We start from the raw sequence: 11,133 nt of genomic DNA, 5'->3' as shown, positions 1-11,133 counted from the left end.
CTTCTGGAGATCTCCACTTATTCCTGCTCTGCAGGGCATTGGGGCGGGGGGCCCAAAGGATGGGCTTGGGTGTGAGAACCACAGGCATGAGCTGGACAAGAGTGAGAACAAGTGTGGCACATGGGTGTCCCTGCGCCCATCAGGAACAAGGTCCTGAGCTCCATGCCCAGTGGGAACCGAGCCGACCACGTCCTAGTTCTTGGCCTGGCTGGCGCCTTGGCCCCTCTGCCCTCATCCGTAGCTTTGCTTACACCAGTGCTGCTGGGAAATCCTGACAGCCTCTGCATCGGCTGTTTTTGACTTCCGCTATCTATCCTGAAAAGCACAGGTGGTGCCGGGAGAGGGAAGGAGGGGGCAGGTTAAGGAAGCCAAAACCGCTGAGAAAACCCCCAGGATGTCCGAGGTTGCTAAAGCAGACCCAGTGTGTCATTTGTAATCACAACGTTAATAGGTAATTAATTACTCATATCATTCTGGTCTATTACTGATCCAATCCTTTTTTTTTTCTTTCTTTCTTTCTTTGGTGGGATTGGAGTTTGAACTCAGAGCTTTGCCTTTGCAAAGAGGGCGCTTTACTGCTTGAGCCACACCCTCCAATCCATTTTGCTCTAGTTATTTTGGAGATGGGGTTTCATGAACTACTTGCCAGGGCTGGCCTCAAACCATAATCCTCCTGATCTCAGCTTCCCAAGTAGCTAGAATTACAGGCATGAACCACCGGAACCTGGCTTTTTTTTTTTTTTTTTTTTTTTTTCCTTTAACACAATCAAGATTGGTGGTTTTCCTTTGTTTGGGGCATTACTGGGAGTTGAACTCAGGATCTTTCACTTGCTAGGCAGCCTCTCTGCCACTTGAGCCACTCCATCTGCCCTGATGTAGTTATTTCTTACTGTAGCTAGAACCCTGAACTACTTCTTGGTATCCGAAACCACAAGCATCTTTGTACACACTGGCGGGGATGTCCTAGTCAAAATTAAGAGGACTATTCAGGAGCTGGTAAGAGATCGCAAGAACATTCTTACTGTGCCTGACCTTGCTATGTTAGTCGCTGTCGTTTATTGAATGGTCAGAAGCAGGCAGGCGTGACTGGTTGCAGAGAAGGAAATGTAACAACAGCGTTGATGAGAAGGATTCCTGAGAACAGCTCCTTGACCTTGGGGGCGGGAGGGATTATGACTGCCCGTGCTCCCGTGTAGGATAAAAGTCCCCATCAGCAGGAAATGAAGGTTGATGCAGGAAAGCCTGGAATACAGGGTGACGTCAGCATCAAGGGCCTCAGTGCTGAGCAAGAATTTACCCCCCTGCATGGAGACCTTCCATTTTTTTTTTTTGGTGGTTCTGGGCCTCACACTTGCTAGGCAGGCAAGAGATAGGGTCTCACAAACTATTTGCCCAGGATGACTTTGAACCACAATCCTCCTGAGTAGCTAATATTACAGGCATGAGCCACCGACACCTGGCTGTTTCCTTCTTTGAACAATGTGGTCATTTACTTTGTAGACTATTGTGAGGATTCAATGAAAACACTGAAAGACTGATGAAAGAGAAGGTTTTTGTGACTGGGCCTAGCAAGGAGTTTTTAAGGCACAACATGGTCTGATCTTTAAAGACCTGATGGAAACAGTACACTGGACTTCTCAAAAGTAAGAGCTCCTCTCCGAATCATGCAGTTAAAAGCCCAAGACAAGCCATGGCTGGGAGGAAATGCTTCAAATCATCTGTCAAAGTGCATGGGATAGCCAGGTGCCAGTGACTCATGCCTGTAATCCTAGCGACTCAGGAAGCAGAGATCAGGATTGTGGTTTGAAACCAGACCAGGCAAAATAGTTCATAAGACCCTATCTTTGAAAACACACACACACAAAAAAGGTGTGTGTGGGGGGGGAGGGGTGGTGGCTAGTGGAGTAGCTCAAGGTGTAGGCCCTGAGTTCAAACCCCAGTACTGCAAAAAAAAAAAAGAAAAAACCTGGGATATATAAAGTTCAAAATGCAACAAAAAGTGACACCAGGTTCTGCATGAGATGCAGAGCAAAGCAACTCAGTCACTGCCTGTGGGAATTGTGAGCTGTCAGCCACTTTCGAAGGCAGTTGGCAGTTTCTTATGAAGTCCGCTTCCTCTCACAGTCTGCTTAGGTGGCGTAAAGTTCTACGAGCACACAAAGCTCGTACGCGAGCGTACAGAGGGCTGCTTTGTCAGCTTCAAAGTGGGAAACACTCCTGAGGCCCTCTCTATGCTCCCGGTACATCCATACAATGCACTCCTACTCGGAAATGAAAGGAGCTGTGCATCTGTCACCCACAGCCACACGATGAACACCAAGCACGTTGTGCTAACTAGAACTGCCAGACTCCTGCTACGGGGACTTCTGCCTCTGGACAGATAGGCAGCGTTTGCAGCGCTGGAAATCAAAGCCTTGATGCTCTACCAGTCGGCTACATCCTCAGCGGTATTTACGTTCTTAAATGGTTCAAGAACATTAAGAGTATTTCACGACACGTGAAAATTACATAAAATTTCCGTGTCCAGAGATCAAATATGATGCAAACACAGCCATGCTTATTCCTTGACCTACTACCTATAACTGGTAGCTGTTGCAATGGCGGAACAGCGGCTATAGAGCTCACAAACGTTAACACAGTTGCAGTTAGCCCTGCACAGAGTTTGCTCTTTCCTCCTGCTGTTGGGATAGAGAACTGGATGGCTGCCAAGATTAAGTGGGAATGGATGGAGATGACCCCGAGTGAATTTCAGAGGGTGGTAGAATTGTCATTTTAATTGTGGCTACATTTACATTTGACAAAACTTGTAACTATACACCAAAAAGTAGATTTTAGAATACTTTATCATCTTTTAGTAATTATTTAAAAGCAAGGCAGAAGAATGTCAGTGGTTACCAGGGGATAAGGAAGAGATTAGCTGCAGGTGGCACAAGAGTACTTGGGGGCTGAAACCGTCCTTGTATGTTGACTGGTTACAAAACTGCACTTACAGCCAGCACAGTGGTGTGCCCAGACAATCCCTGGTAGCTGGGAGGCCTAGGCAGTAGAATTTCAAGGCTGGCATATGCAACATAGCAAGACCCTGGTCTCAAAACACAAATCCCATTTGTCAAATTCCACAGACTTGATACCAAAAAGGATGGCTACTTCCCATCCCTCCTGTGGTACTGGGGATCCAACTCAGGGCTTTGTGCATGCTAGGCAAGCTCTCTACCACTGAGCTGCGTCCCCAGGCCCCCCCCCCCGACTTTTTTCCTTTTTTTAAAAATACTGAAAAGACAGGAGTCAAACATCCACCCTATGTGAAAAACAAGGTTTAATGGTTTTTCTCCTGCAGACAGTAAAAACACTCAGTTTAAAGAACAGAAACATGAGACTATCTTCAATATACAATGTTTTTAAAGAATACCATCCTTCCTTATGCAGAGGTAATATTCCTTCTTGTGTTTCACTTGATAACTTGACTTTTGATATTTTCCTCTGGGAATAAAAATGGGTTTTGCAGTTATTTGGAGCTAGGGATGGATCCCAGGACCTCCCGCATGCTAAGCACACACTCTACCATTGAGAGCTACATCCCCAGCCAGAAATGCTCACTTCTAAATTTCACAAAATTCTCAAGTAGAAAGTAAGAACAGAAGGCCATAAATGTGCTTTGATAGGCGTTTTACTATAAAAATATGTGCAGACCTTTAATAGAAAAGGAAAAAGGTATTTCTTTATAATAAAAAAATTTGAATAGTCAGATTTTTCAAAATACAAAAAATTCAAAGATTTATATAGCTATAACCTACATATTTAGCTAAAACAATCTCGTTGTTTACAAGAACCTTCAGAATATACATACAAACATGCATAGTGACACCAGGACACTATCTGCACGTTAAAAGGGAAGCTCCGGTGAGCTGCAGCCAGCCATCTGCTGCTTCCTGAAGACCTCAGGCTGCAGGTGAGCCACGCATCCCCTCTGTCTCTATAGTGTCAGTGCAGGATATGCCGCCTGGGCGAAGAAACAGTACGACTGTTGCTGGAAGTCTCAGAAAGCCAGAGACTAGAGCTGCATAGCAGTGTCCACACTTCAGAGCCACTGCTCCTCCAGGAGTGTCCTCACCACCGACATTTAAAGCCCTTCTCTGGGTTTAGGCCTCGGCTTCGTCATTGCCACTCTCCTCATCGTCGTTCTCGTCCTCCTCTTCCCTCTTCTCTTTCAGCATTTTCATGTACTTACTAGCCAGAATCTTCTTTGGCAGTATATCTTAAAAACATAACACGTATGTCAGCAATTACTTACTGGAATACAGCAGTACAAATTTCAAAATGACCTCTAGAAAAGGTTCCAAAACAAGATGGAATCCCTGCCACACTTCGGGTGAACCATCACGGAACTGGCACTGTTCCCCTCCCACTGCCTGCAGGTGCGTCTAGGCACCGTAACTTGCTCAACCTACCTGAGGTGGCTGGGTGTAAGCCCCAGGGTAGACTTAGGCTTTCTCCTGGTGACCCTGATCCACAGCAGCACAGTCTTAAGTTTCTGATTTTTTGAGGGGGGAGGGGGCAAATAGACTGCTCTGAGTTTCCCTTCTGTGGGGGGGGGGTGTCTGATCAGCCAACCAAACATCTCGTTCATGTTGTTGACTTGGTTTCTGTTCTAGGTGAACCACGTAACAGACTAGAAATACCTCCCTGGGCCAGGTCATGGAAACTGTGGCACCTGAAGAAGGCAGCAAAGCAGCTAATTCAGTGAAACCAGAACAGGAAGGGACAAAAAAAGAAAAAAGCTGGTTTAAAAGGCACTTTTAAAACCAGAACATTTAAGATTATGTACCTGCAAGAAACTGGAAAGTTTCTGACTCCTCTGCAGCATTCGCCAAATCACTGTACGTCAGTGCTTTCTTTTCTTTCCCAGTGCCGTGTCTGTAGGAATGCGTGGCTAGACACTGAACAAAGAGCTCCTAAAATAAAATGAAAGTCAAACAGAAGGTATGCTTATAGGCTTAACTTTTAAAATTACATTAAATGTAAAACATTTACATTAAATTTAAATTTGTATTAAGACTTTGGGTTATCTTGGTTCCTCAAATTAAATGACAGGAAATTACGTTACAGTAGAAAAGAGAAACACCCAAAGTCAGAAGGAAAGTGCTGCTGTGTCAAAGCTGGAGAGGAGGCAGGCATTTTCTAGGCTCTAGTTTAGGTGTGCAACCTAACAGTACAAGTGATTAAAAACAATGAATCAGAAATGTATAAATGTTTAATGACCAGTCTTTAACTTTAAAAAGAATCAAAAGACCAGGTTGGAGGTGGAGCTCAAGCAGTAGAGTGCCTTGCATTCAAACCCCAATAACACCAAAAACCCAAACCCAGCAGCAACAGACTATTCAAAAACCCTGTCTGAGCATGTATGGTTGGGCATGTCTGTAACTCCAGCATTGGGAGGCTGAAGCAGGACAGCAAGTTCTAGGCCAGCCTGGGCTACAAAGGAAGATCCTGTCTCAAAAAAACAATCCCCGCTCCCTTGACAAAAAAGGGCTGGGGGCATGGCTCAAAATTCCACTTTGGGACTGGAGACGTGGCTCTGGTACAGCATTCCTTAGCACATGTGAAGCCCTGGATTAGATCTTCTGCACTTAAAAAAAAAAAAAATCTGTTTGAGGAGCACATCTTTAACCTCTATTTGAATCCCTTGTTTGAAGGTGGTTCACCTACAATTACCATGGAAGAAACAACCTGAAACTGAAAACTGACAGACATCCCGTTTCTGCAACCCTCAGACTGTCCAAACCGACTAAACCACCAGACTCGACGTTCGTCCAGCAGCTGGGATGGGAGGGCGGGAAGGGCCTGTAGCTCCTACTTCTGTAATGCTACAGATAAAATTGTTCAGAAAACGTCCCAGGTCCACACCTGAACAACCACAGGCGCCTCTGCGGTTTACAGCAAGGGGGAGGCCTGGACACTGAGGGGGTCTAGAACCCAACCCCGCAAGGACCCCGGTCCACTTAAGCACAGCTCTAGTCCAACACATTGTCTGGACACTATAAGGGCTACAAAACAGAATCAACAAAGTTACATGGCCCGGTCTCCAGAAAGGAAGACTCCTGTCATCTATGAAGACCACATCTTAAAAAGCAGAACAAGCCGCTCACCAGTGGCTCACGCCTGTAATCCTACTACTCAAGAGGCAGACATCAGGAGGATCACAGTTCGAAGCCAGCCCAGGCAAACTGTTCACGAGATTCTAGCTCGGAAAAAACCCATCACAAAAAAGGGCTGGTGGAGTGGCTCAAGGGGTAGAGCGCCTGCCTAGCCCACTGTCACCCCCCCAAAAAAAAAAAGAGAAAAAGAAGGCAGAACGACCTACTCAGGACCCTGACCAGGGCTGTCCTGCAGAGATGTGGGGCAAGGTCTGGAGGGCAACGCCCCGAGCCGGAGTCGCACCGGGAGCAGCACCCGCCACCCTCCCCTCCAGGCTGCAGTGGGGACTTGGGTGTCCCCTAAACCGCTAATGCCAATTTGCGCTAGCACCGCGGGCGGGGCACCGCGGGAGCGGAACGGGTAGGCGGAGCTACAGGCGCGCAAAGGACTACGGGAGCGGCGTGGGTGGGCGGGGTGAAGCGCGCGCGAGGGACGGCGGGAGTGTTGGGGCGCCGGACCCCGGCAGGGCAGCTAGTGGAGTGCTGGCCGAAGGGAAGGGCAGTGCCATGGAGCCCGGTGGAGTCGTTAAGGGCGCCTGCGCCCGCCCCTCACTCCGCTCCTGCCCGGAGCGCAGGCCGCCTCACCGTGGCCTTGGCCGTGAGCACCAGTGCTTCCTGGTTGATGCTGGACACTTCAGGGGAGCTCTTCATGATGACTCGGATGCGGGACAGGGGCAGCGAAACGAGCCGCTGCTCCCCGCACTTGTCCTTTCCCACGGTTACGTCCGCCATCTTTCTTCTCCTGAGTACCGCGTCGGCCCGCGGGAGGCCCCGCTGCCCCATGGGAGTTGTAGTGCGGCCCTGAGCGCACGCGTTCCCGTGATGCCCCGCGCGCCTGCGCCTGCGCAGACGCCGCCCGAGGACCCGCCCCGCGGGGGCAGCGCAGAGCGTGGGAGGCTTGCCAGGAGTTGGGCACCCGCTCTTCGCAGGCGCCTGAGTTGTGCGTTAAACCCTGGGGTTAGAGTGTGGCCCCTAACAGGAGGGGACGCTTCTCCTTTGCTCCCAGCTGGCCAGAGGCTGAGGCGGGCAGGGTGCTGGAGCTCTGGGGTTCAGGAAAGCTTGAGCCGGTGGTTCAATCTTAACTAGTTGGGAAACTGAGATCCAGAGGATTGCGGCCAGCCCAGTCAAATAGTTTGAGATGCCCTACCTCAAGGGGAAAAGTGGGTCGAGCTCCTGCTTTGCATGCGAAGCCCTGAGTTTAAACACCACTTCCACCAAAAAAATAAGGGAAAAAAGGCTGGGTGTGGTGGTGTACACCTGAAGCCCCAGAACTCAGAGATAGGAAGTCCACTAGTTCTATGCCAGCCTGGGTTACGTATCAAGACTCTATCTCAAAAAAGCAAAGTTGGGCTGGTGACTCAAGCCTGTAATCCTAACTACTGGGGAGGCTAAGATCAGGAAGATCAAGGTTTCAGGTAGCCTGGGCTTCATGAGACCCCCATCTCGAAAATAACTAGAGCAAAAATGGACTGGAGGTGTGGCTCACTAGAGCCCATGCTTTGCAACTGCAAAGCCCTGAGTTCAATCAAACCCTAGTCTCACCAAAAAGAAAGAAAGAAAAGCTTTCCTGAGGGTCACATTCTGTAGGGGAAGATAGAAAGCACACAAGCAAATATCCACCACACTGTCTGGCAATGAGACTTAGCTGTGAAGGAAAATAAGGCACTGTGGAAAGATACAGAGGAACCAGGGAGTACTCTTAGCCAACCAAGGCTGTAGAGAAGAGAGAAAGCATGCCCTTCTCATATCCAAGAAATAGGAAACCAGTGCAGAAGCCCTGAGGCCCATCAGGAAGCTCTCACCTATAGGGAGCCAGGTTGCTGGATGAGGTCCTAGGGGAACTAGGTCTTGTTGGGTTGCATTCTAAGAAAAAATGGGAGTTTGTTGGAGAAGAAATGATGGGCTGTGTCTTAAATTTTAAAAGATAACTCTGGCTGCCAATTGTGCATTGGTTGGGCAGCTTCAGAGCAGAAGCAGAGAAACCAGACCATTACGACCACACAAGCAAATGCTGATCAGGAGGCCCATGTGCTAAATAAGTGAAAGAAACTAAGAATGCAGGAGGTTAAGGGTGCCAGGTGGGGCCTTAAAACCATAGAATTCTTTCCCAATGAGTTTGGATGTGGAAGAGTAGGGAGGTCAGGCATAACTTTTACAAGAATCATGGGAAGTGGAAAATTTGGATCTAATTTGAAGAAGATCCCAAAGGACTTGCTAATGTGATGAGTATGAGTGGAAGAATGGCAATTTATTACTAAGATGAGGTCCTGGGGGTGAGGTCTTGGCCCAAGTAAGTGACCTTGGGTCCTGGCCCAAGTAAGTGAGCCCATAATATATTTGTCCCTCAGTATGAGTATAGGGGATTGGTGCCAGGGTCCCTCACATATGCTGGAATCTGCACATGCCCAAAGCCCCTTACATAAGATGGGGCAGTATTTGCATGTAGTCTGTGCACTGTCTCCTTATGCAGCACTTTAAGTCATCTCTAACTCACCACATGCAATTGACAAGATAGAAAGGTCTGTATGTGTTCCATCAGTACAGGTGAAATTTTTTTCTGAATATTTTCTGTCTGAGGTTGCTGACTTTATGTAGGTGGAACCTGTGCTCTATGTTCATGTCAGGCACTGCCAGGCCAGTGAGCAAGACAGCCATTCCCCCTGCTATCACAGAGCTTACTTTCAGGCCAGAGATAGACTGCAAAATTAAGTAATATCTCCAATGGTAAGTGCTGCAAAGAAAACAAAACTGCATGGGTGATACGCTGGCTTCTCTGAAAAGTAACATCATGTACTCGGGTCTGAAGAAAGAAAAGGAGCCAAACATGCAAAAGGCTAGGACAAGATGAGTGTCCCATCCCATCCACCCCTGCCTGGGATTGAACCCAGGGCCTTGCACACACTAGGGCTAAGCTACATCCCCAGCCCAAGATGAGCTTTCTAAACCCAAAGAGGAAGAGGATGTAGCATTTTGAGATGCTGAAAGAACAGTGTGGTTCTGAGTATGTCCATGTCTAGGAGATGTGGTCAGTGAGGCAGGAGGGACCACCCAAGGCAGGTCTGTGAGAAGTTTGTCATTTTCTGAGAATAGCAGAAAACCATTAAGATTCATGAAGGAAAGCCAGGTGTTGGTGGCTCATACTTACAATCTTAGCTATTTGGGAGGCTGATGTTGGAAGGATCATGGTTCAAGACTAGCCAAGCCAGGTGTTGGTGGCTCATACTTACAATCTTAGCTATTTGGGAGGCTGATGTTGGAAGGATCATGGTTCAAGACTAGCCTAGGCAAACATTTTTTGAGATCACGATTTCCAAAAATAACCAGAGCAAAATGGACTAGAGGTGTGGCTTAAGTAGTAGAGCTCCTGCTTTGCAAGCCTGAGGTCCTGAATTCAAACCCACCAAAATAAAAAGTTCTTTAGGAAGGCAGCTGATAAGTTTAGAAGTCATCCTGGTTGTCCAGTAATGACCCTCTGTAGGCAGAGAAAACTTCTGTGGATTTGCAGGGATGAGAGAGATGCTGTTTCTCCTCTAGTTCAGCTCTGAGCCAGGAAACTCCTTTCCTCTAACTGGAGAAGGTATTTGTTTTCTGTCTGGGCAGGGGAATGCTCAACAGAAAATAAATACCTTTGGTCCACACAAGAAACAAGCTATGAAGTTGACATTTTAAAAATCCCAGATGTATTGTTTCTTTGCATAGCTATTTTTTATATGGCTTATCTTTCTCTTGAGTATACTTGAGAGCAGGATGGGCTGAGATGAGGGAAGAAAACAGGAGGAAGACAGTTGGAAAGTTATGAGAAACACAAGAACTCACAGAGAAGAGGGATGAGAAGCCCAGATTGTGGATGTGTCAGTGATATTTACAGTCAGTTATTTGGGAAGTTTGGAGAGAAGCTACAGAGGAAATCTTCTGACTGGAAAAGATGGAATGTGCCTACTACTTAAAGAGCTTCAAATCATTCAAAATTGAAGGACAAATAAAACCTTCCATGAGTAACAGAAACTAAAACAATACATGGCCCTAAACCAACACTCCAGAAGATACTCAAAGGAATCCTATACATACAAGATGAAAGTAAGTATCCATGAAAGGATGGGAATTACTAAATCTCAAGAGAAGAGCAGATAAGCAGTTAGAGGGTAGCATAGAATTAATTGCACACACACAAAACCTTACATAACAAAAAGAACTAAATGACAGGAATGATCACATACCTCTCAATATTAACACTGAATGTTAGTGGTCTCAACTCCCCTATCAAAAGACATTGATTAGCAAACTGGATTAAAAAGGAAGACCTGACAATTTTTTATTTACAAGAAGACAAACTGACTTAGGGTGAAAGGGTGGAAAAAGATTAACCAAGCTCATGGCCTCCAAAAACAGGTAGGAGTAATTATTCCTATATCAGATAAAATAAACTTTAAACCTAAATTAGAAGAGACAAAGAAGATTACCTCATGCTACTAAAAGGATCAATACATCCAGAGGAAATAACAATTGCTAACTTATATGTGCCCAACTTCATTAAACATACACTACTGGACTTAAAAACACAGTTAGACCCCCTCAACACAGTGATAGTGGGAGACTTCAATACTCCTCTATCACCAATAGATAGGTCATCTGGCAAAAAAAAAAAAAATCAACAAAGAAACTCTAGAATGACACCAAGGATCAAATGGACCTGACAGATGTCTACAGAGTATTCCATCCTGCAATAGCACAAAATACATGCCCATGGAACTTGCATCAAAATAGATGTTATTTTAGATCACAAAGCAAGTCTTAACAAATATAAGAAAATTGAAATAACCCCCTGCATACTGTCTGACCACAGTGGAATAAAACTTGAACTCAACAAAAGAAACAGCAGAAAGTATTCAAAACACCTGGAGACTGAACAACACACTGCTCCATGATCAGTGGGTCATCA

At 46.5% G+C, this 11,133-nt stretch overlaps 1 protein-coding gene across 2 annotated transcripts; it reads right to left on the bottom strand.

Moving 5' to 3' along the window:
- Window positions 1-3,298: 3,298 nt before the first annotated feature.
- Window positions 3,299-6,985, bottom strand: Chrac1 (chromatin accessibility complex subunit 1). Of its 2 annotated transcripts, XR_012446459.1 has the most exons (4): window positions 6,780-6,985; window positions 4,826-4,952; window positions 4,449-4,711; window positions 4,118-4,255 (listed from the first exon to the last, which is right to left on the bottom strand). XR_012446459.1 is itself a non-coding variant. In XM_020156783.2 (3 exons), the coding sequence occupies exons 1-3, from the start codon at window positions 6,924-6,926 to the stop codon at window positions 4,140-4,142; spliced, it is 390 nt and encodes a 129-aa protein (XP_020012372.1). In that variant the 5' UTR covers window positions 6,927-6,974; the 3' UTR covers window positions 3,299-4,139. The 2 variants fall into 2 exon arrangements, 1 of the variants encoding a protein (XP_020012372.1); XM_020156783.2 differs by lacking the exon at window positions 4,449-4,711 and having other exon boundaries at window positions 3,299-4,255; window positions 6,780-6,974.
- Between the last annotated feature and the right edge of the window lie 4,148 nt (window positions 6,986-11,133).

This window comes from Castor canadensis, chromosome 3 (assembly GCF_047511655.1).
Source record: "Castor canadensis chromosome 3, mCasCan1.hap1v2, whole genome shotgun sequence".
Lineage (NCBI taxonomy): Eukaryota > Metazoa > Chordata > Mammalia > Rodentia > Castoridae > Castor > Castor canadensis.
The sequence above is the reverse complement of the archived record's forward strand: the minus strand, read 5'-3'. Positions and strand labels throughout refer to the sequence as shown.